The sequence below is a fragment of the Castor canadensis genome, chromosome 1 (assembly GCF_047511655.1).
Source record: "Castor canadensis chromosome 1, mCasCan1.hap1v2, whole genome shotgun sequence".
Taxonomy (NCBI): Eukaryota; Metazoa; Chordata; class Mammalia; order Rodentia; family Castoridae; genus Castor; species Castor canadensis.
Genome location: NC_133386.1, coordinates 11,871,965 through 11,897,800, shown reverse-complemented (window position 1 = coordinate 11,897,800; position 25,836 = coordinate 11,871,965). Strand labels below are relative to the sequence as shown.

The following is a 25,836-nucleotide window of genomic DNA, read 5'->3' as shown; positions in this document are numbered from 1 at the left end:
TGGGGTGGTGGGTCACTGACTATCAAGACTTCCCAGATTGCCCTCACCTTTAACTTCTTACCTCCTCCTTGTCTCTCCCAGCTTTGTGTCTGACACACATCCTCAGGTTCTTCTCCCCTCCTGCCTTTCTCTGGACCAGCCCAGGAACTTCTTCCGCTGTACTTGTCGATTTAGTACTTTGTAGATTCAGTAAGCCCTAAGAAGCCCCGGGGTCTTTGGGCAGATGTTTTCCCTGATCTCTGGAATTCCCTTCTTTCCTTTTTTCATCTGACCAAATCCTTCAAGCCCCAGTTTTCTTCTTTATGGGGTCATTCCTGGAAGATGGCAAAGGTGAGATGAGTGCTTATTCTGCCTCTTCCCACGGCATGTCCTAACTTTGCTAGGAAGAATTTGAGTGCCTGATAAAAATTTCTCTGAAGCTGTAGACGACAAAATTGTGAGGATCATGGGCTTAACTTGTGGAGTCCAGAACTGAACTCTTCTTGCCTTCCTCCCCTGCCCCCTCCTGTTAATGGCAATGGTGCAGTCTGTGATCAGAAGACTTCCAAAGTCCTTGTGTGTGGGGAATGGTAGGAAACATGGGTATAATTGGAGCTTATTAAAAGTTAGGGAAGGGAAATAAAAGTGGAAGCCAGGAAGCAGAGCATGCATCTCTTCTCTACTAGGTACTTTTAAAATTTATGCTGACCTATGGGAAGGGAGGAACCAGGTGATTCCTATCCAATATGATCAATGAGTGGGGAAGGGCATGGGTTTGCCCTGGGCCAGGGCATGGTCAAACAAATGCAAAATTAAGTCACATATTTTCTGTGAGTCCTGAACTTTCCCTAAGTTGAGCCTGCTTCACTCCCTTCTTTCCTCCTTTTTTCCTTTTTCTGATGTTGGGCTTTGAACTCAGGGCCTCAGACTTGCGAGGCAGGTGCTGTACTTACTACCTGAGCCTTGCCTCTAGCCCTTTCTTGCTTCATTTTATTTTTCAGATAGGAACTCATGCTTTTTGCCTATGCTTACCTCAAACCAGGATCCTCCTGCCTTCACCTCCCCTGTAGCTGAAATTATAGGCATGGACCACCACGCCAGTCTTGCAAAACTGTGCCTTAACGATGGATGTCTGGCTCCTCCTATTTGTAGGCAAAGTATCTCGAATGATGATTTTTTTTTTTTTTGAATGTTTGGGGATTCTTTAGAGTTTGGTGGCAACCAAGCTGATTAGTATAATGAATGTACCATTCAGATGAGACTGCTACTTAAACTTCTGTAAATCATTGTTTTTGAGATTTTTTTTGGATTACTACTTAAGACACAGTTTTACTTTGTAGCCCAGTGTACAAGCAAACATCTAAGCACACACAGAATTCAGTTTCATAAAACAATTTTACCCTTACTGACATATACTCTGTGATTTTCTGTTTCACTTACTCTCTTTTCTCCTCTGCTCTAATTATTCAAAAATGCTGGTATTGATTCATTAAAGGAGTTTCATGATCCTCCAAGTTTGGTCAGCACTTCCATAAGCAATTTTGCAGATGTTAGGATTTTTTTTATAAAGCAGGTGTGAGTTCTGAGAGCCCCTTGTGATGAATTGACTTACTAAGGTGATGAACTGTGCTGAAGGCTGGGCCATTGTCCCTGTGGGATTTATTACTTTCCCCCTGTTGAATATCAGCCATGTTGTTCACTGAGACCCTGCTCCTAAGGCACTCTGCTGCAGATTGCCTGATCCATTCATCTGTTAATGTGCATTTGGAAGGCAGCTGGCAGCCCTGAAAGAGCCAATAGAGCCCAACAATGGGTCATGGCTTTGGCCACAGCTTGCTTCCTGCCTACTCTGTGTAAGGATTACTCTTCCTAAGCACTATTCCTATGGAGGCCAGATGTTCCTTTTACCTGCCTCTTCATACGAATTGAGTTCAAGTCTTCTCATAATTAGAAATGAGCCCCTTCAAGTCTTGGTATTCAATTCATGCATGCTGACTGCTGTTCATTGACTCAAGATGAGAGGACTAGGTTCTGGCAGCATTGACAGAATCTAAATTTGAATCCTTCACAGGGTGTGATGCTTTCACTTTAGGTTTGTAGGTGTACTTGTCCTTTTATTTTAGGGTTTTTAGTGACACGTGCAATAGTCAGATGTTGAGGGTGGGTTCTTCAGCCTCTGCACTCTTGACGTATTGGATCGCAGACTTAATTGTCCTGGAGAGCTGCACTGTGTGTTTGTAGGACGTTGAGCAACATCCCTGGGCTCTTCCCAGTAGATGCCAATAGCACAAAACCAACAGTATCTTCAGACATGTCAACTGTCCTCTGGGGGAAGATAGCCCTGGCTTAGAATGACTTCTTTAGTGCTGATTCAGTGGGCACCGGGGTTGCTGTCTCACATTTTCCACCATGCATACCTAATAATGCAAGTGCACAAGGGGGGTCACTGCTTTTCTAGACATTTAAGTTAGGTAGTTTTGTAATGCTGTGATTATTTTTGGGAATTGATCAAAATCAGACACATGATAACAATAGAACTTAGAAAAAAATATAGATAATACTTAATGATTAATAGTTCAAGAAACCATGAATGGTTATAATAAGATCTGATATCAGTGCACAAGATCAGGTTTATAGCTAAAAATAATAATAGTATGGTGTTGCATCTCACAGTTTTTTAGGTAGTTTCACATAAATTTCCACGCTTGATTCTCAGTCTGTGAGGTAGGTGGGGCAGATATTTTTATCCTCAAGTTGCAAATGGGGAAAATATAAGTTATTTTCCCAAAGGCTTATATGTTATACTAGAGACTGAAGCAAATCTTAACCCAAGTTCTCTGACACCAACTAGAGTAAATTCTCAGTCTGTCTCCTTCATGATTGTAGCTCCCCCACCCCAACCCAAATAAAGGGAGCCAAGTTGATTTCATGATGGCTTTCTTCTCTGACTTTTATCTCTGTCTGAAGGATTTGCCTTGGGCAGTGGCAAGCTTCCTGGTTCAGTATAAAAATCTCTCTGGAATTATGTGAAGGCTAGTGATATCTCCTGATGGTAGAACTTGAGTTTCTTTACTGTCTGGCCCAGCCATAAATCTGCCTTTGTGCAGTGGCCCTGGCTTCATCTCTGCTTGTCCATCCCACTGGTCTGCCCCCAGCCCTCCTTCCAGGCCCTTCACAACACCATCTGTCCACTACCAGCTTTCTCTTGTTCTCTGTCTGGGCGCAGCTCAGCCCAGACACTCAGTAGTCAAGGAGTCTAGGCTTTTTGCAGTAATCTCTGCACTCCTATGCCAACAGAAACTACTCTGGACTCTGACACCTCAGTGTACCCCAAGCTGACTGCAAAGGAAAATGAGGTAAATCTTGAATTTCCTCCTATAAGTTATTTTTCTCTGGCTCCCAGGGGTCACAGTGGCTGCTGAGACTATGATGGCATGTTTGGGAAATTCCTTCATGTTGCTGGACATTTCTGATGTGAGAATTGGTCACAAATTAAACACTGAAAAAACTTCCATGATTGTCTGTGATTTTAGCTTAAAAGACTCCACAGCACATTCATGTGAGTAGAAATTAGAAAACAGAAAATGAAAAATAAGAGTTTCTTTTTAAGGTTCATGGAATTCTGACCAACGAAGACTATTCCGGTATTTCATTTTGATTATCTAATAAATGAAAATAACTATAAAAAGTATATGTATAACCTATACTATAGGTATATACACTCAGTGTCATGTTGTTGTTTTTATTCCATAGTGACTTGTTTTTATAACTTCTTTATGAGCTGTGGGCTTACAACACTACACATCAATATACTTAATATATATTAATGTAGGTTGTATACCTTAATATGTGTTATTGAAGTTAGTTTATCATTAAGATATGTATTTTTGCTATTTTCAGACATCAGGCCTTTTAACTATTCTCTATTTTTTAAGCATTTACAGGAAATTTTGGTGTTTTTTTTTTGGCTTTCTTATTAACAAAAATGTTTTAAAACTTGCATATCATAAAATTACCTTAGTAAAGGAGTTTGGGCCACAGGTTGCTGAAAATTTGACTTATTTATTTTCTTGCTTCCAGACAAAAAAAATCATAACTGAGGGATGATGGATAAATGTCTGTATACTTTGTTAAACTCCTCAGGGACAATAATTATATCATTTCTCTCAGGATTATCCTTCCTGTCAAGACATTTCTCATGAGTATTGGATAAATTCTTCTTGTAGCAGTTTATGGCCATTTTTGACTTGACTTTTTCACTGCCAGAACTGATCAGATGTGTGGAACAGCTGGAGGACCCTGAGCCTCTGTGTAAATGGGCACTGTTACTCCCACCTTCAGTCTCTGCTTGACTACTCCCCTTCAGGCTGCACCTTCTCAGTTATGGAGATGTGTCCTGCCAGGCCTGTGCATCAGTCTTTCAGTCGTGCCCCCTAATTGAGGATATGAAGAGTCCTGCTTTTGGTCTGTATCTTAATCAACCTTCTAACATGTGAAGCTGCTTTTTCATTCAGTTCAACAGGTGTTAGCCGAGTGCTTCTTATGAGCCCTGTGTTTCAGGCCTCTGGTGAGGCAGGTCTGGTAAAAGATAGTCTTGTGTTGTGTTTCTTGAAATGTAACATGAATAAAAAATTAACTGTTGAATTTCAAAAGTAGTGAGATGCATTTCGGTAGACCTGCTGCTGAGGCACCAACCTCAGAGCTCTTCTGCAGTTTTGACTTCTGGTCTTTTATGCATCGGGGAATATTTGACTACCAGTCTCTCACTGGTCTGGGAAGCTAGAGTATGCTGTAGCTGCTGGCAGATCAGAAGGGCTGCCATAGATAGAGAGCTAGGAGCTCTTCCTCTTCTAAGCATCACTGGATGGCGAAATTAAAAAATACAAAATCTCAGTCCTATCAGCAAGTTGTGAAGGTCTCAGACCAACAGTTCAGGTTTTGAAGTTTTGAAAGGTGAGGCTCTTGTGGTCCAGTCCCAGTGTCAGAGACAGGGCCAGTGTATCTGTGGCTGTGTGAGAGAGCTGCCCACTGTAAGGTATGTGCCAGTTACAGAGCTGGCTCCATTTCAGCCTCCTTAATTAGATGCTGGCTTCAGTTTTAATAGGCTCAAATGAGCTATTAGATTTCCTGCCCAAGTGGAAAATCTATTTAACTTTTTTCCTCTCAATTTAAAATGTATTTGTATGGATAGACTGGAGCAGGAGACTTGTCTTTGGCTTAGTAGAGGAACTTGGGTCCAGTGCCATTTACTTTCCCTATCATTAACTTCAAAAGTCACTGCTGAACCCTCCAAAGATGTACAATAGCCAATAAGCCCATGAAAAGACATCCAGCATCCCTAGTCATATGGGAAATACAAATGAAACCAGAGTGAATATACCTCTATCCCCAGGATGGCTGCTATCAAACAAAACAAAACAAAACAAAACACCCAGCAAAAACAAAACAAAAAATAGACGTGAACATGTATTGGTGAGAAGGTGAAGAAATTAGGACTGATGTACTGTTGGTGGGGATGGAAGATGGTGTAGCAGCTGTGGAAAATGATGTGGTGATTCCTCAACGAAGTAAAGATAAAATAACTTGATCTAGCACTTTTACTTCTGGGTATAAACCCCCAAAGCTGAAGGATATTTGTACACCCATGTTCATGGCATTATTATTCACAAGAGGTGGAAGCAACCCAAGGGTTTATTAATAGGTGGATGGATAAGTAAGATGTGTACTTAGAAGGGAAGATTATTCAGCCTTAATAAGGAAGGAAGTTCTGACATGGATGAAACTTGAGGATACTGTGCTATGTGAAATAAGCCAGCCACAAAAGGACAGATACTGTGTGATTCTATTACATGCTTGGGGCGGGGATGGGGGGGACCTAGAGTTGTTGAGCTCCTAGAGACTGAAAGTAGAATGCTGATCTCCTGTGTGAGTTGGGAGATGCTGTTCAGTGGGTGCAAAGTGTCAGTTTCATAGAAGATTCTAGCAATGGGTGGTAGTAATAATAAAACAATGTGAACTGTACAATTAAAATGGGGAAGATGTTAAATTTGATGCTAGGCATATTTTTATCACAATTACAAATAAAATCTGAAAAAGGGGCTAAAAAGTCACTCTTGCAGCCTCACCATGACTGTGAAAAAATAAAGGCTTTTTGTGCAGGCAGTGAATGTTGCCAGAAGGCAGCCCCCAGCCCTGGCCATCCTCCTCCCCTCTCTGATGCCCTCTGTGTCTCTCTGAGGCTGGCCTCTTGCCCCAGTGAACGTGTGCTTGAGAAAAACTTAATTGTGTTGCTGAGGTCAACCTCTGTATCCTAAGTTATTTTAGCCAGTGACTGTTTGCTGTGATTTTACATTTGGACTTTTGTTTTTACTGTTGTTAGAGAACAATGAACCACTCTTGTCCTGCCAGGGCAATGCCCCTGCACTCTGATCAGTGAGTCTGAAGGTTGTTTTTCTGGTCACAGTGGTGAAGGATGAATGGCGCATGACTCATTTGAACACTCTCACCTGCTCTCCCTTAAAACAAAGGCAGACTTTCGACCACAAACTGGGTGTCCGGTTTATGGCCTTTATAAGACTGGATTGAGAGTTCTGGCTTCCTTTACATCTTCAAATGACTTTAATGAATCAAGGACATCTCATTTATTGTTTTGACAGTGATTTTGGACACTGGTTGTTTCTTCAGATAATCTACATTAAACCTTTGTTTCTACTTTTAAGGAGCTGAATGTATAATGCTTATGGAGTTCTCTCATGTTTCTGTTTTTCAGCATCACTTCATGGACTTCCTTCTTGTGCTTGTAAAATTTGCTATGCAAGGCCATGTAAAAGCCACTGACCATTGACTTCCTTCATCGCAAAGACTAGACTGCAGGTAATCCCAGCTCACGTGCGTGGTTCATGTCAGGTGTGTGACTGACTAAGGTAATAAGTAAAGGTTTATTTGGTTCAATGATTTCAGTTTTAAAGTGTTTGATAACTGCCACCCAAGAAAAGCCATTCATTTACCTTCTATTTTGTGGGTGTACATTGTTAGATAAGCAACAATTGGAAACCTGCAATGTATGTATGCTGAGAAACTTAACAGGGAACGTAAGCTACCATTTACCTCCCACAGTGCCATACTGGTTTGCGTGAAAACAGTGGGGGAGGGCATGGAGCATATTTGCTTTGCACTTAGGGATTCCTGTAGGTTCCTTGAGGGAATTAAAAAAAGTAATCTTTCAGCTGCTGCCCACATTCTAAGTCAGCTTTAGACATTTTTTTTCTCTGATCATGTTCTAAAATGAGGACAGCTGAAGTCTTTAGACAAACTCCAGAAATTAGTTTTATTGAAATGTTTTTTTTCTCTCCCAAATGAAAGTTCTTATGTCACCTCCCATCCCCCTTCCCTTTTAAACCTCATCCTCATTTTTAAGGACTTCAAACCTTTTCTTTTGTTGTATTTCTACTTTTGTGATATATGAAAACTCCAGTAGAGCCTGGTACCTGGAATTATGTTATTGCAAATGTGGTAGGTTTTTAGCAATAACCTCTAACAGAGTTGGTCCTCTCTATCTGTGGGCTCTGTATCCACAGATTGAACCAATTGTAAATGGAACTAAGTTTAAAAAATCACATCTGTGCTAACCACGTGTGTGCCATTTTTCTTGTGATTATTCCCTTAGCAATACAGTATAACCACTATTTACATAGCATTTACACTGCATTCATTACTACAGTAATCTAGAGAGGAGTTATAGTAGACGTGGGGATGTGGTTGCTTCTGTGCAAATACTGCACCATTTTTTGTCAGGGACTTGAACATGTGAGGATTTTGGAATCTGTGGAGAGCCTGGAGCCAGTTCCCCAATGTGTGTGAGTTGTTAGCTCTTTCAGTAATTTATGTGTAAGAAGAATGTATCCTACTGATTGTTGATAACCGTATGTTCAGGTGGATGGAAAAAGGCCATTTGCTTCCATTCAAGAATCATTGTTCAAAACCTGCCAACACTAAGTCTGATGGAGGTCTCTGCCATCAGCTGTTTTTTATGTCTATTTAATTTCTACATTAACATGGCACCAAGAACGTGCTTCAGATAACCAGCGCACCAGTGTGCAATGTTGTCTGTGGGGCTAGTGAGCAGCTTTGCACAATATGGGAGCCAATTCAGTAGCTCTTGTTTCTACTCCCATGAGCCTGTGAGTCCCAGAAAGGAGTTGTTTGTTTCCTAGGTAATGTGCAGGACATTACTTTCCAAAAAAAAAAATTCTGTCATAATGGGGTATAATATTAGATCCTGGCTCTCACTGATATAACTGTTCTCAATTTAGGTTAAAATGGGGAACTCAGAAAGTCAGTACACCCTCCAAGGAACTAAAAATCACAACAGTACTGTTACTGGTGCTAAGCAAAAGCCTTGCTCCCTGAAAATCCGCAGCATCCATGCCAAAGACGAGAAATCATTGCATGGATGGACTCATGGAAGTGGTGGAGCAGGTTACAAGTCCAGGTCCCTGGCCCGAAGTTGCCTTTCTCACTTTAAAAGCCATCAGCCTTATGCCACAAGACTCAGTGGACCCATGTGCAAAGTCCCCAAAGGACTTGTCTCCTCCAAGCATGGGGCAAACGGCCCAGGACATGATTTCCAGGGCAACAATGCTGCTTTCTCACTGGAGAACAGCTTCCACTGTGTTGGCCATGAGCCAGCAGATAACCACATCACCTCGAGAGACTGTGGCAGGCACCTTCTCAACTGCTATGGGAGAAATGAGAGTGTGGTCTCCACACTGCCAGGCGAGGACCGTCGCAGCCCCCGAGTGCTCATCAAGACTCTGGGGAAACTGGATGGATGCTTAAGGGTTGAGTTCCACAACAGTGGTAACCACAACCAAGGACCTGCAGAGGACCCCAGGGGACCGGTGCAGCTGCTGAGGTACTCGCCTACATTGGCATCAGGAATGTCCCCTGTGCCGGAAGCCAGAAGGGATTCCAGTGCTGACTCCCCATCCAGCCAGCGCCCTTCTCCTACTGACTCTCACCTGCGCTCCAGCAAAGGCAGCTCCCTGAGCTCTGAGTCATCCTGGTACGACTCCCCTTGGGGCAATGCTGGGGAGCTGAGCGAGGTGGAGGGCTCTTTCCTGGCCCCCAGAACACCTGATCCCAGCCTTCCTACCAGCTACCCATCCAGTGACACCAAAAAGCCTTTCAACCAAAGCTCTTCTCTGTCTTCCCTCCGGGAACTGTACAAAGATGCCAATCTGGGGAGCCGCTCCCCCTCTGGCATCTGCCTTTCCGATGAATACATCAGCTCACACGCCAGTCTAAGCAACCGTGTCTCCTTTGCCTCTGACATCGATGTGCCCTCCAGGGTGGAGCACAGGGAGCCTGTCCAGTATGGCTCCTTCACCCTCCCCTGCCGGAAGTCCAAAGCCTTAACCGAGGATACTGCTAAGAAGGACACCCTCAAAGCCAGAATGCGACGCATCAGTGACTGGACAGGGAGCCTGTCCAGGAAGAAGAGGAAACTCCAGGTGAGAACACCCTGGAGAATAGGGAAGGGGTCCTGAGTTTCCCCATCTTTAAAATGGGATTGGTATTAGAGCTGCACAGAAGCTGAGGTAAACTAGTGAAAGTGGAGTTCAGTTTACAGATGACCATACCGAACCTATTCAGTTTTAGTTCACAGTTCAAAAGCAGAGCAGTTGCCACTGTGTGTCAACCATTTTTTGTCATGTGCAGGTCCTCACTGCCCAGTCTTCCCGTGAACCAAATCTCCTTCATTGCTGTGTCATCCACAAACTTAAATCTAAATTATTTGTGTGCTGGTAGAGATGAGAACAGAATGGTTGGAATTTGTCTCAGCCAGTTTCTGCCGAGCACTAGGGATTCTCACTTGGTAATGAGGGTCTGAAGGTTGGCCTGTGAGCAACAACAAGGCATCAATTTAGTGCTTTTTCCAGTGTGTGAGGAATGGTGATCAATTTTTCCTTAAGGTGTTAAGCGATAACATTTGTTTGCTTCCGCTTTATTGTGATAGAATTGAGAAGTAGAAATTACATGTTATTTATGGCTCAAGTGGTAGAGCATCTGCCTAGCAAGTATGAGACCCCGAGTTCAAACCCAAGTACCACCAAAAAAAAAAAAAAAAAAGTATATAACTTGATATTTTACAGTACATATACATGGAAAATGACTACCACAGTAAGCTAGTTAACATTTTCATCACTCCACATAGTTACCCTTCTTTTGTGATGCATTTAAGTAGCATTTAAGAGCTACTTTTTAAGCAAATTTTAAGGATATAAAACTATAGTTATCTATATTAACTCTTGTTATAATGCTGTCCATTAGATCTGCAGAACATATTCATCTTATACAAGTAAAGCCTGTGCCCTTTGACCAACATCTTCCTGTTTTCCTACTTCCTGTGTACTCTGTCTCTGTGTGTCTAAGTCTTTTGGATTCACATATAAGAGAAATGGTGCAGTATTTGTCTTTCTATGGAGTGACATCTCTTCAATCCCGCTCTACTTTTAGCTATAGTGTCCTGGTCATCAGGTTTTACTAGTCATTCCTTATGATTATCTGATTGAGACAAAATGGAAATCCTATGCTTTGTGTACATACATAAAAAGCACCTTAGTTCCACACACCATTGTTAGGAATTCTATCTGAACCTATTTAAAGACATATTTTATTTTTTAAATGACCCTGTCACCTTTAAAATTCATCGTTGGATATTAGGATTCTAGACTGAAAGTTTTAGAAGTTAATTAGAAGACTGGAAATTTTTATACCTTTGTAGAAGTATAAATGCTAATATGTAACATTTTCCCATGTTTCAGGGAGGAAATTTTTGCTTTGCTATGGTTGAACATTTAACAGTTAGTAGTACAACTTGAAGTCTCTATGTTAAGAGAATCGGTGGCAATGGTGTTTATAGGTCACCTGTAACGCTGCACTTACTAACTTCTCCAAGGCAGAATTTGCTTGTTTTGAAATGCTCCCATTATGACTCCTGCAGGGAGATAGAGGTAATCCCAGTGTTTTTGGCCAGTGAGTCAAAGAGTCATATTCATAGCCAAAATGATGTTAATACTAGCTAAATAAGAAGTATTCCTTCACTCCTTTATAGTTTTTGAAGATCTACAAAGTGACAATTAAAACCAAATCTTAAAAGTATTTTGAAAGTTTCCTAAGTGACTCACAGCAGCTGGTTTATTTGCTCTGTTCTGTAGAAGCATCAGTGTGTAAATAACATGACTATGGGACATGGTGTAAGCACAGTGGAAAATAATATTTTCATTAGTAATAGCTATGTTTGTGGCTCAGTCATTTATAGCTCCTGGGCATTTGGAAATACTCTTTGGTTGCATGATGGTGATTTTCCTATTGAAGACAGAAAGTAAATGTGTTTAGTTTCTGGATGAAATTTCTGAAAAGAAAGCCTCTACACATGGTGGAATATACAAAATAAGGCCTTCAGTTGATGCTCCTTGACCCCAGATTCACTCATTTTTGTTTTAAGGCATGGATATATTATTGAAAGCCCAGTAGCAGCTGAGTAGACTTGAATGTGCTCAGCCTTTCTCTGCAGCTATCTTGATCTAAGCTATACATTTGTAATGTCAGCATCTTATGAGCCAGAAGTAAAATTCACTTCTTGTTGAAAAATTGAGTTACTGCTGTTTACCAATGAGTAGCCCATAGGATAGTTATTTTTCTTGACAGATAATCTAGGTATTAGAGCCAGAGTCTTCATGTTTTTAGCTCTGTGCACGGCAAGCTTGATGTTCAGTGCATCTGGTCCTAATAGGAGACAGTAGTTATTATGTAGCTGTGGGTTTTCTTTAGAGCTGCTTGTGTTTGGTTTATATGATGGCATCAGTGTTAAAGTTAAGAATCCTGATTTGGTGACCCTAGTACTTAGAATAAAATAGGTATTCAAAGAAAAGGATGCGAGTGAATGAATGAGTACATTATTTTCATGAAAGAAATTCCCCAAATAAATAAGAAATCTGAATTGTGAACACAAGCTACCATTATTAGGTTGTACCCTTTGTGGGTGAGGAATACTCGGGGCACAATTTTTACTATGTGAACTGGGAAAATAAGATGCTAGGGATCTTTAAGTCTAAAAGTCCAGACCTGAGCAGTGGGCCAGAAGTTGAAGACTGTATTTGCCATAGGGAGAGAAAGAAGAGTTTGTGGGGTTTTTCAGAACACCACCAAGTCCCTATCCCCTACCCTGCCCTGCAGTGATTTTCTAACTTAGTTTTCAAGTAATCTAGGAGGAAACTAGATTGCAAGAATATGAATTCTTTTCTGGAAGACATTGATTTATAGTTAGCAAGGAAAAAGCAATATCATCCTAGGTAGCTTCACTAGTGTGCTCTGAATATACTAGTTAATTTCTTGATGCTAAACATAGGTTAGATTTAGGAGAAGCAGCACTGTTTTATTTACATCTTTAAGTGTGGCGTGCACTGTTGTAAATTGTGTTGGGTAACACTCTAGAATTCTTTCTGGTTTGGAGATATAAGATTAAAAGGGTGTTTTTTACTACAAGGATCTTGCTTGCAGTACCATTATTAGCCATCACCAAAGGTGATGTACGCAGGAAGGGTGCTGAGCTATGGAAACCTCTGATGGGATCATTTGTGTTGTGCACAGGAGCCTCGGTCCAAGGAGGGCAGCGACTACTTTGACAGCCGCTCTGATGGGCTGAATACAGACGTCCAGGGACCCTTGCAGGCATCTGCTTTACTGTGGTCTGGGGGCTCTGCTCAAATCCTGTCTCAGAGAAGTGAATCCACTCATGCGATTGGCAGTGATCCCCTCCAACAGAACATTTATGAGAATTTCATGCGGGAGTTGGAAATGAGCAGGACCAACACTGAGCACGTAGAAACATCCACAGACACCGTGGAGTCCAGCAGTGAGTCACTCAGCTCTCTGGAGCAACTGGATCTGCTCTTTGAGAAGGAACAGGGAGTGGTCCGGAAAGCCGGGTGGCTCTTCTTCAAACCTCTTGTCACCTTGCAAAAGGAGAGGAAGCTGGAGCTGGTAGCTCGGAGGAAGTGGAAACAGTATTGGGTGACACTTAAAGGTAAGTGTGGGGTGGTAGCTCACTGAGGGTGGCGGGTAATCCTTTCCTTTGGCTGTACCTTCCCAGGAGGTGCCAGAGAAGGCAGCATTGGATTGAGTTAACATCAAGGGCTTTGATACAGAATCTTATGCCATGCTGTACTGCAAATACTTTACCAACCTTGTAGAGTATGGTTTACTTACTATTCACACATATAGTTCGGTCTAATAAGTAATGATTTCATTTAAAAGTCATTGCTTATTATTTTCTGTGTCTATAACATTCTTTGACACTTTTGCTGTATCTGGGAAAAAAAAAACCCTAAATATCTACCAAAAGTAGTTTACTTATTTGGAATGTAGGTCTTAAATTTCATATTCTACAGGTGTTCAGAAGTCCAAAGTGGTTTTCTTCCTAGCTTGAGTATTATCTGGATTTTTAGACTTTTATCATTCCACTTTTAAGAACCAAGAAAGTAATTGTTATTGTTAACAAGTACGGCTTTTTGTTTTGGTGTTGGGGATTGTACTGAGGGCTCAGCTAATACTCCCAGCACAGCTTTTCTTTTTGTTTCTCTTTTCCTTTTCCTTTCATCTTCTCTTTTCTCTCCCTCTCTTCTTCCTCCTTTCTCCTCCTCCTCTTGCTTCTTCTTCTTCCTCCCCCCTCCCCCAACCCTTCTCCTTCTCCCTCTCCCTCTCCCATGTAGAGGAAATACAAGCAGGAATTTGTTTTGTTAATTGGTAAATCTTCTCACATGCATTGCCATTTCAAAGTTAGAATCGCCTGGCCCATGTGGTTGTATAGAATTGAAGGCATCCAAATGCCTTGTGAAGAAGTGCAAAGCCCTCAGTGCATACAGTGTTGATTTATACAGATGCAGGTGGGAGGTGCAGCTGCACAGCCTCTGGCATTTCCGCACACCCCTCCTGCAGCTCTGTCAGAGGAACTGAATGTGATGTTTCAAGTCATTGTGAGGAAGCACCCCTCCCCATCACATCTGCAGACAGCGTGTGTGAAATGCCTGGAACCCTCCCCTTTGCCCCTTCCAAGCTTCCCTCTGTCCCCTATTTAAAAATGTCAGCATCCCTGTCATGATCTTGGGAGCAAGCATCATTTCTTGGTTACTCATAAGCCCCTCTGGTAATGTGAACCTTTAGATCATTTCATTTTTGGGTAACACCTTTCCCTAATGAATGGGGTGGGGGGAGATGGGTGTTATAAAGCCCAAGAACCTAGTATTGTATATACATTGCAGGCTTGTTTTCTAACTCTGGATTTGGATCCTTGTGGCACATCATGGCTGAGAAAGGCAAAGGACTGGCCCAGTGTTTGCATTCTGGGAGGCAGATTGTTCTATGAATGACTGAAGAGATTTGGAAAGTTGGAGTTATGAGTTAAATCTAGTAAGGTACAATTGTGAAGGCAGAAGAAAGCTATGCTTTAAGGTTGAAAGGTCAAACAGCTCCCTGGGGATAGCTAGGGAGATGTGACTGCAATGTATTATAAGTGAAAAGGATCTGGGAGTTTGATTTGTAGGCTATTGAGACTGATGTGACTAAAAGTAAATACATTTTAAAAGAGTGAATGCACACTTTAGCTGCATTCATTAGAAGTGTCATGGCTCTTGGAAAGGAGGTGACAGTCTCCTTCCTTTGCTCTGCTCAGAGGCAGCCATTTTCCTCCTGTGGCGCTGATACTTTAGGAGACTTGCTTATAAAAAAGAAAATGATTCTTGAGCCAGGCACTGGTGGCACACACCTGTAATCCTAGCTACTTGGGAGGTTGAGATCAGGAGGATCGTGGTTCGAAGCCAGCCTGGGCAAGTAGTTTTCAAGACCCTGTCTTCAAAATAACTAGAGCAAAATGGACTTGAGGTGTGGCTCAAGCGATAGAGTGCCTGCTTTGTAAACGTGAAGCCCTGAGTTCAAACCCTAGTCCCACCGAAAAAGCAAAAAAGATTCTGGAAAAGATTCTACCTGAAATATCCCTGTCAGGGACACCTGTCTGCCAAGGGTGTGAGCATCTGAACTTGATTGTGAATTACAGTTTGAAACTGCTTTCTTCTTTCAGGATAGTTAGAACAAATGTACTTTCCTCCACAATGTGTCATGCATCTATTTCATTTTAAAGTAAAATTTGTTAATGTTGATGTTTTGAGAAGGATGCTTGCTTACGGCTTTGAAAGCATCCAGTGTGTGTCCCCACAGTGACGAAGGCTCATGCTGGGGCATGTGTATAACCGTATTCCATGCTGAACAGCAGAGCCTTAAGTGACAGTCAGGGATTTGGAGCCATGCTGTTAGTTACCTTGGAGAAAACCAGAACTGGGATGAGAATGAGCAGTGTTATAGAAGAGACCTTGACTTTATTCTGATTCTCCAGAGGGTGAGTGGAACTAATGGAATCAGTGTAAACACCTGTGTCGGAGCCAGATTTTCAGAGGCTTCCTGGGGGCCCAGAGGTATGGTTGGAGGGGAGGGAGAGGATTCAGGCAACTGTATCTTACTGACTGGGAGAGCTGATTACCAGTTTCCTGTAATAAAACCTGGAAGATAGACGAACTTCTGGAGGCTGATTTCAGGGGCAGGGATGGACCTAAATTTTCTTTGACCACTGTGAGCTCTGCACCCTGCCTGTGCTCTGCTCTCTTGGAGCTTGCTTATAAGATGCATAGATAAAGGGTGCTTTGTAAGTGTTATCGAACACACATTCCCCGTTTCCTTTGCAGCCAAGAGTAGGCACGTGATAAAGATATTTTTTCCCAGCATAACCTTTTCTGTGTGGCTTTCTATACCTCTTTCCTCTGGGAATTTACTTTGTTAAGTTCCACTTTCTTGGTGAAAGTCCAAGTTATAAAGTTTGAACTTAACTACTTGGTTTAATCTTAGTTAAAAACATATATATGTCCAGATAATATTCACCTAAGCAGAATTCACAAATTGTCCTCAAAGTATCTGTGTAAATAAATCAGAAACAGTTGTCTGATTAGAGCCATTGCTAGCAAACTGTCTGGTGACCTGTCTGCATTGGATGTCTAGGTGTGTGGTAAGGACACAAATATTTTTCAGGGCTTTTGAACAAGGGTTTTTCTGCTTTACACCTGTCTTTTCCAGTGAGTGAGTTTTTATGCAATTCACAGGGAATTCCTGGACTGCATAGTTGGCAAAGTCATTGAAGACTTCCCTAAAAATGCACTGTGCAGTGTCAGGAGATGGTTTTAGGGTACTGGTGATTCTGCCCTGCCATAGGTCAATAGTGGGAGATGAGTGTAGTATGGGACAAGAGGTTGTCAAAGAAAAGGTCTATTTCAGGGAGGACTGAGATTAATTCATTTTTCTCCTTCCACTGGTGATATTACTGTTCCTCTTCTGTTGTATATCCACTGCTGGTCCAGTCTATTTTTCTTTCTCATTTGGCAAGAAGAAGATCTACTGTCATCCTTTCAGACCAACCTCAGCACCTGGTGGGGTGGGCATGGGATTGATGGACACAGCACTGGTAGGGGTGGGAGAAGTCCTCGTTGGTAGGAGTCGGTCTCTTCCTATCAATACCCCTTTTAAGGTGCATAGTTTCTCTAAGTAAAAGTTAGTATACAGAGTTAAGATTGACTTTCTGTTCTATAACTCAACTGGAATAAAATTGTGCATATGGTCCTACATCCTGGCATGGCTCTAAAGTGGAAAGTCCACACTGAGCTGCAGCCTGGTGCTGATGGGGTGTTGGCAACCTCTTGGCCTTTGCCCAGTGTTTGTGTTCATTTCCTTTAGATGTAATAATTCAGATCATGGCCTTTGTGATACAACACCAGGAAACTGGGAAGGAAGCATTAACCCATTGGAAAGAATTTGGACTTGGACCTAGCTGGTATGGCTGCGTCACTTTTATCCTGGTCCTCAGGCCCCAGGTCATGGCATGTTGCATGTGCTTCAGGAGCATCAGATAGGCTTTTCCAGAGGAAAGGCAAGGCTTATGGTCTTCAGGGCCGTCATTGGCTGGAAAAGGAGACAGGCTTAGACCCATAAGGAGCAGCTGTGGCTATAAACCGCTTGCTGCTTTCCTCTGTCTTTATATTTGAGTGTGCTTAGTCTCCTGGTTTGGGTGAGTTTTGATTGCTCAGTGCTTCTCAAGCTCATGAAGTGCTGTCTAGGGAGAAAGTGCTATTGCAAAGGCCAATCTTGAGCAGGCATCTCTCTCCCCTGACTCTCTGCTGCACAGTTGGTTCATGTTAAGGCTTAAGGAAGCAATGAAACTGGCAGGAGTAAAATACTTTTTATGTACATGAGCAGTGTGTGGGAGCAAACCCAGGGCCTTGTGCATGCTAGGCAAGCACCTTACCACCGAACCATACCCTCAGCTAATGAAATGCTATTTAAGAACATCTAAACTTTTATGAATGGGGACACACCAGAGTAGCATACAGAGCTATTAAATGGACCCTGCTCCCATTCAGTGCAGGAAGGACTGGCTGGTGGCACTCTGCTGTCAAGGGAAACGGGCTTACAGAACTCATAGGTGGTGGCTGTGTCACTCATATGGGTGCATGAACCGCACACAAATACGGTTCATGAGGAGTGTTCAGAAAGGTTTCTCAGAAAAGTTTGACGGGATAGTAAAACCTATACCAGAGAATGTACTAGTGGGCTTTTTAGAAGCAGCAATTTGCTTAAAAATTGTGTCAAATAATTACAAGGGATTCCTGTCTAATCATTAACACAAACCCTTAATTACTCTACCTGGACTGCTCTTATTAGGGGAAAAATAAGTATTTAAGAATATATAGCATTGTTAGAGTAATATTTAAAATTCAGGCATTTTTGGTTTCCTGTCACTTATGACCTAAAAGAATATGCTAGAATTCAGTTATTTTGACATGCATGTGGAGAATACGGGTGGCTGTTTTATCATAAATGGTGAAGTTCCCTAGATATACTCAGGTTTTTGTGACCACAACTATGTCATTAGTGAATGTGGAATTTTCTTCAGCTTCCCACAATTAGATCTAGTAAATAATAGTGTTGTGCTTAAGAACAAGGGTCCAGAGGGCCTGTGTTCATATCCCTGCTCCACTTCCGTCCAGCTGTGGGATCCGTGCCGGTGATCCCGTGTCCTGAATTTCTCATCTGTACAGTGGGGTGAATGGCCATGTCCACCTTCTAGGGCAGCTGTGGGGATTAATGAGCCAGCGTGTGGAGTATCTGAAGGCGTTATCAACAGTATGCACCTGGCACATTACCACTGACATCTTGTTTCATTTTCATTCCAGTTCATCTAATCCACCTAGACTGGCTTCAGATGCCAGCCTTTTCTTGCTTTCCATGCTTGTAGTGAATAATGGCTTTATTCAGGTCTTTGGGGGTGTTCTGGACTCATCACTTACCTTCTCTTGCCTTTACCAGACCCGCAGGCAATGTAGCAGGGACATTATTTTGCTTCTGTGTTTCCCAGGCTGCACCCTGCTCTTTTATGAGACCTATGGGAAGAATTCCATGGACCAGAGCAGCGCCCCACGGTGCGCCCTCTTTGTGGAGGACAGCATCGTGCAGTCTGTCCCAGAGCATCCCAAGAAGGAACACGTGTTCTGCCTAAGCAACTCCTTCGGAGATGTCTACCTTTTCCAGGTACTGCTGATGCTGTTCGAATGGAGGGTTGAGGCGATCTCTTGTCTATAATTAAGAGAAGGAATGGAATTAAAAGGTAAATAGAGTGAACACGTTGTTAGAAGTTGGATTAGGATGTGAGCAGAGACATTGCAGTAGGGTCATGGCAATCCAGTCATTCCGATAGTAGGCATTTCTTGGGTGTCCATCAAGTGCTAGGCTGTAGTCCATGAGGTGCTTATCAAGACACAAAGAAAACATCACGATCCCTGCTCTGGAGTAGCTCACAGTGTGTCCATGATTCCTGGAGCAGAGGTTTTTGAAGGGAAGCCTGGAGAAGTCTAAGCTGGAGAGGCTTAGGCTCTTTCCTCTGATCCCAGTGGAAGTCAGAAAAGCAGGTTTCTGGGAAATCCTCACAGACAAGTGTCATCAGGACAAGTGCTGTGCAGCCTTTTTCCCTGGCTTCACGATATTAAAGGATAATTTGTTGTTAGAATTTTAGCAACTTTATACCAAATGCCCTGAGCTGTGTGGTAGCCTTGGGCTGTTGAGCAAGTATGCCATCTTGCAGCACTTATCCAACTTCTCTGAGCTTGGGACCTTCAACAAGTAGGTTTATAATAACTTGCAGGATTGCTTTAAGGGTAAAAGATGTGTGTGTTAAATGCCAGAGAACTTTTTTTTTGAGATGACGTCATACTATGTTGCCCAGGCTGGCCTCAAATTCCTAGGTTCAAGAGGTCCCTTTGCCTCTGCCTTGCTGAGTAGCTGGGACTACAGGTATGTACCACCACACCTGGCTAAGAATTCTAAATATTATTATTATTAATTAACTAAAACAGATGGGAGTGATAGCCAGGAAGTGAAATGTACTATCCCAGCCCAATCCTAGTACTTCATATACATGTAGTGATGACTGTCTTAAAGGTTCATGGAAAACCTCATAGGCCCAGGTTTGGATCTCTGGTAAGCAGTCCTACAGAGCAGGTGTTACTCAGGAGAACTTGTAGACTTTTCCTGGGAACACCAGTAGGTGTAATCTCGTCCTACTTCTTTCCCCACAAGGACTTGACTTACACACATCAGGGCCTGGGATTTGATTTCCTCCTTTTTATAGAAAGATAGCTTTAAAGCCAAGTAATGAATTGACATCTATCAGAATGATGGGGAAGGTAAATACCTGAAACTAATTCTGCATGGATTTCTTAGGTCTAAATGTGAAATGAATATTTTATTTTGCATTTCAGGCAGAATATCCTTAGTCTGAAGACATTTTCCCATTGGTCTTATTCTATGATCGAGACGCCAGTAGAGGCTCAACTCCATGGCTTGGTATATGTGGCTGTTTCTGGTCATCCAGAGAACTGAAAGTGTATCTCAGCCCACTTACAACCATGCCCATTTGCCCATTCCACTTCATCCAAACTTCCCTTAATGTTTTTAAAGTAGAATATTTTTCTACTTTATACTATTGTATATGGTCACTGTGTCTGAAGGTACCAAAGCACAGTGAAAGAAAAACCATTCATATTCCTAATATTTGAAGACAACTTCTTTAATGTTATTGTACAGTTCCTATATTATTTTATTGACAATTTTCATAATCAGTGCCATACAGTAGATGTAATTTTATATCCAGCAGTTATAATTTAATATTTCAATCCTAGCATTTCTTCATTCCATTAAAATTAGGAAGATAAGCAGCTGATTCCAGAGTGGCGCAATGTAACACTGAGTGGACGCTTGTTTTCCTTCACTCCCATTGCTGCCCATTTGCTTGGTCTTAGTCATATTTAGGGCTCTGTGATTGTTTCTACTCAGCTTTCAAAGTTCTTCCAGACTTTGCGAACCCGAGTAGAGTGGTTGGGTGTGTTTCTGAAATTAAACCATTTTTATGAGTTTCAGGTACCTCTTGGGTTTTACACATCAAAGCTCAGTCTTCCATTTGGAAGAGAACTTTTGTATTAAACTAATTTCAAATGATTTTTTTCCCCTCTCTGTGTTTAGGCCACTAGTCAGACAGACCTGGAGAACTGGATCACTGCCATACACTCTGCATGTGCGTCCCTGTTTGCAAAAAAGCATGGGAAGGAGGACACCGTGCGCCTGCTGAAGAGCCAGACACGAAGCTTGCTTCAGAAGATCGACATGGACAGCAAGATGAAGAAGATGGCGGAGTTGCAGCTGTCTGTGGTGAGCGACCCCAAGAACAGGAAGGCCATTGAGAACCAGGTACTGTTTATTTGCATGTCACTTGCAGTGACCAAACGCAGACTCACATGTGGTAGTCATTCATACACTCTGGGGATAACAGTTTTTGTGTCTTCTCAGTTCAAGTACCTAATGGCGCCCTTTTGTAATGAGGGTGAAGCTATATGCTTTGTAGCCTTTGGTGGCCATATACATACAGGTTGAATAATCCTCCTCCAAAATGATTAACCAGTAGTGTTTGGGATTTAAGATTTTTTTCTCTAAGGTTTTTTCAGACTTTGGAATATTTGATTATACATAATGAAATATCTTGGGAATAGGACTTTAGTCTGAACATAAAATATTTTTATGTTTCACATACACATATGTTACTTAGTTTTTTGTTTTTGTTTTTGCAGTACTGGGGCTTGAACTCAGAGCCTGCACCTTGATCCACTCCACCAGCCCTTTTTGTGAAGGTTTTTTTTGAGATAGGATCTTGCAAACTATTTGCCCAGGCTGGCTTTGACCGCAATCCTCCTGATCTCTTCCTCCTGAGTAGCTAGGATTATAGGCATGAACCACGAGTGCCAGGCTGTTACTCAGTATTTTAAAAGATTTTGTGCATGAAACAAATTTTCATGTTGTGGACTGTTACACTGTGTCATGATGGTGCTCAAACACATTTGGGGAGCCAAGCCTGGTGGTTGCACATCTGTAATCTCAACACAGATTAAGGTAGGAAGATTGCAACTGCTAGACCAGACTGGGCTATATAATAAGATCCTGCCTCAAAAACAAAATGGACAGAAAAAAATTGGATTTTGGAGTATGTCACATTTTGTAATTTTAAGTTAAGGATGCTTAATATGTACATTACGATGTTTTGTGACCAATTTTGTTTTTCTATGTTGAGTGGTGCCTTCTTGCCTAGCCTATTTTCTCATGTGTTGTTACTTTCTCAAACAAACAAAACAAAACAAAACAAAAGCAACTAGAAGATTAGATGTATAAGATTCTAATACAAAGGATGGCATTGAAATAAGTGGCTTGATATAACACAGCTATTCCTGTGTCCAGATTCCGTAAAAAGCAGTAACAGATACAGATAACCTGCTAAAGAAAATGCATGCTCTGGTCCGCTTCCACCTTCAGCAACAGGTAGTTCCTGTGCTGTTGGCATTGTGGAGGAGACGAAGCAGCCTTCTCATTTATATTTTCTTCTCAGACAATCCAAGCATGTAGAACAGTGCTGGTAGGATTTCTGGCATCTCTCTCTCAGGTCAGGTTCCCTGGGAAATGGCTGGTATGGAGATCTGTATGTGAGTTTATCTGGAATGCTCCCAGGAACGGTGCTGGTGTGAGGGAGGAGCAGGACTGGGAAGGACTTACTAGTGGGACTGTGGTGTGCCTGGTTCCACAGATAGCTGTAGAGCCTGTGGCCATTCAGAGTTGTTTTGAATTGTGACAATAGGACTAGGCCTTTGTATCCTCCTGTCAGTCTGGCAGGGCAGCTCCCTTCAGTGGCGGTGTGTTCCCAGAGAGGGATCCATCTATAAACTTGAGCAACTGGTGATCCCGGCAGTAGGAAAGAATTCTCCATCTTGAAAGGTGATGCTGTGTAACATCCACTGTGCCCCCCACCAGAACCAGTTGTTAAGTGATTTGTGAAATGGAATGAGAAATAGGGTGACAGAGTTCCTTAATAATGGGCTGGGAGTGTGGCTCAAGTGGTACAGTACCTGCCTGGCAAGTGCAAGGTCCTGAGTTCCAACCCCAATACTGCCAAAAATTATATATGTAATTATATAAATAAAATCAAAGGAAATTTCAGAGCAGTTCCGTAATAACACAGCAGTTTAGACACACTAATTTTTTAGAAAGGAGTTTTACCTGTAGTGTTTTACTTAAATTGCACGTGACAATCTCCCATGATGTTTGAACGTTTAGTCTTGATTACAGTTTTTTCTTTAATCTGCATATATTTGAAAAACAGCATATATAGAAAGAAACTGTGGCTATAAACAGGAAACTAATCAAAGGCACATGTATTCTGATGATGTATTCATGATACACTAATAATTTGGAATATATCAATTGGCAATCATAAAATAGCCCCCATCTCTGACCACCTCATCAAGTGCATCAAATTATATCTTGTTCCTACCTTTGCCTCTCTTTTTCTCCTATCCTCTGCTGTCTTTCTTCCTTCTCAGTTCTTTCCCTCTTGTTTTTCCATCTGTAGACATTGATACATCAAACAGATGCATCTGTCTTTGAGGAATAAAAAGAATCACGAAATATCGACTTTCTTTCTGTGAAATGTACAATTTAGCTAGAGAGCAAACCTGATAAACATGAAGAATGTTCTAGAATGGTGTAAATTAGGTAACTGGCATCAAATGCTATGAGATCAGAGGGTTGAGGTTGTATGTGATCTTGAGGAAATGATGGAAGAGTGATAAGATCGGTAGAGGTAAGCAGGTGCAAAGGATTTCTAGGTTGGCAGGGGGACAGGGACCAATGAAAGAAGACTCCAGGCAAAAGTAACAGAGAGGTGGCTTGTGGCTCCTGAGCACACCAGTGTAGAAAGTTTAGGCTATGACGTGATGGGTAGTTGGAGCTTAGGTTGGACAGGTGCTGGCACAGCTTTTAGGATCTTTGTCTTATTCTGTAACAAAATACTATAAACTAGGTGGCTTCGAACAATGGAAATTCCTTTCTCACAGTTCTGGAGTGTGGGGAGTTCAAAATCATAGTGTCAGCAGATTCTATGTCTGGTAAGGGCCTGCTTCCTGGTTTTCAGATGGCATCGTCTTGCTGTGTCCTTATGTGGTGGCAGGGCTGAGGGAGCTCTCTGGGCCTCTTTTATAAGGGTACTAATTCTATTCGTGAGGACTTTGCCATCATGAAGATGCCTTCTCCTGATTCCATCACCGTGGAGATTAGGATTTCAACGTATGAAGTTTGAGGGAGACATGTACATTCAGGCCATAGCAGTCTTGAATATAAGGCTTGGATATTAATTTGATTTAATCTTGTTATGGTTTTGATCTTAAATGCCTTCCAAAAGCTCATATGTTGAAGGCCAGTGCAGCAGTGTTCACAGGTGGGGAGTTTGGAGGTGGTTGGCTCATAAGGACTCTGTCCTCATGATGGATTAACCCAGTTATGAATTCATAGTCTAATGGGCTGTTGGGAGCTGGCAGAAGCTTTGAGCTGGGGTCTACTTGGAAGTGGTCACTGAGGGTGTGGTGCCACTTCTGTCTCTTTGCTTCCTGGCTGCCATGAGGCAAGAAGTTTTGCTCCACTGTGTGCTCGACACCAAGATGTTCTGCCTGAACATAGTCCCAGAAGCTGTGAACCAAAATAAATCTTTCCTTTTTTTTTTTTTTTTGAAATTAGCATATAGTAGTTGTACAGAGGGATACATTGTGTATATGTGCTTACAATATAATTTAATTAGATTCACCCCCTCCCTTGTTCTCCATCATCTCCCCTCCCTCCTTCTTAGAACAGTTTCAAAAGGATTCATTGTTCTGTTTTTCATATGCATATACAAAGCATATCCACCATATTGGCCCTCCTTCATCCTATCCTTATGCCCTCACTCCTCCCATTGGTACTCACCCCCTGGGAAGGACCTATTTTACCTTCCTGTCCTTTGTTTTTTTAAGTGTACATTGATAGTTCAGGGGGAGTTTGCCTTGGTATTTCAGGCCCATGTATTGTGCTGTAAGCAGATTAATGCCCCACTTACTCTTTGCCTATCGCCCTACTCCCTTAATTCAGCAGCTTACAGTGCACTGCATGATACTATCTTCATATACAAAATCTTTCCTTCTTTCAATTGATTGTCACATCAGTAGAGAGCTGACTTCTGTAGTCAAGGCTGGGGGCAGATATAGTTCTTTACGTTGGTGAAAAAGCAAGATGCAGCTCAGGCAGTGGCATGGAGGGCTGACTGAAGTGGGGAAGGCAGTGAAATGCCTTTGCTCTGGGGGTGCAGACACAAGGGCAGGGCCCTGAGTGACCCAAAAACGTTGAACGGTTTAGATGCCAAGTATATCCCAGGGTGCATAGTTTTCTATAATTCTGTAGAATTGTGAAGATAGTAACTTACACTCCTGAAAGGAATCGTTCCTCAGACAGGATAGGCCACTTGTTTACAGAGTACTCATTAGGAAATTTCAAACTCCAAAGTCCAAGAAAGCAGGGGTGGAAGGGCCTTTGGGGTTTGACAGGAGCGCAGCTGCTGCTCCCTGAAGCCCACCTGTGTTCTCTGCCCCACTATGTTCTCATCCTGGAGAGTTCAGGTCCCCAAGGTGATGTTACCCACCTTGCGGATTATTGTGCCAGAAGAAGCAGACAGTCACAATATACAAGCACCAGACCCTTTATCTTACGCTCAAGCACATGGGAGGCGAAAGTTGCCTCCCATGTGCTTGAGCGTCGGAGGGGAGAGACAGACACAAAAATTTCGTGGTGTTTCCCAGATGGGTAGGGACCCATCCCTTGGTCATCACGTGTAGAGGTGGCGTTCTCGTCACACCTATGCTCTCTGGTCTCATGTGTCTCATACTCTATGTCTCTGCCTTGCGCTGTGATTTTTACTATTGCAATAGGGTTAAAGGTTACTATGTACACCTGAGTGACCATTCTGTGCATGCATGTGCCCCCCACAGCCAGGGGCCATGCTCCTAATACTGTTTCAGAGCAAGCTACGATAATCAAATGTCTCAGTATATTTGATGAATGATAACTGTGTACTGTGTCACAGGGAGGTTATTTCTGTGTTAAAGCCCCTTGTTAGATTAATAATTTGCTTCACAACTTGTTTTTCATTTCCCTTTGTTTTGCTTCTTAGTCTTCCTGACAGGCCTGTTGACACAGCTTTGGAAGACTGATTTGAGTTCTCTTATGCTCTCCTTGCCTCCCTTCATTTGTTGACCCCCTTCCTTTGGAAACTATGCTAACTGTCTCAGCATGTCTGTACCTCCC

The 25,836-nt window shown here is 42.3% G+C and overlaps 1 protein-coding gene across 8 annotated transcripts in view; it reads left to right on the top strand.

Moving 5' to 3' along the window:
• Tiam2 (TIAM Rac1 associated GEF 2) overlaps nucleotides 1-25,836 on the top strand; it is a 247,951-nt gene that overhangs the window by 135,163 nt on the left and 86,952 nt on the right. For 6 of the 8 annotated variants that reach the window (XM_074071804.1, XM_074071811.1, XM_074071833.1 and 3 more), the window contains 5 exons: nucleotides 6,749-6,852; nucleotides 8,292-9,491; nucleotides 12,634-13,069; nucleotides 18,494-18,666; nucleotides 20,653-20,877. In XM_074071804.1, coding sequence (XP_073927905.1) covers nucleotides 8,298-9,491; nucleotides 12,634-13,069; nucleotides 18,494-18,666; nucleotides 20,653-20,877 — 2,028 coding nt within the window. In that variant the 5' untranslated portion in view covers nucleotides 6,749-6,852; nucleotides 8,292-8,297. Of the gene's footprint in view, nucleotides 1-6,748; nucleotides 6,903-8,291; nucleotides 9,492-12,633; nucleotides 13,070-18,493; nucleotides 18,667-20,652; nucleotides 20,878-25,836 lie in introns of all 8 variants that reach the window. The other 2 variants (XM_074071794.1, XM_074071785.1) reach the window with 2 other exon arrangements.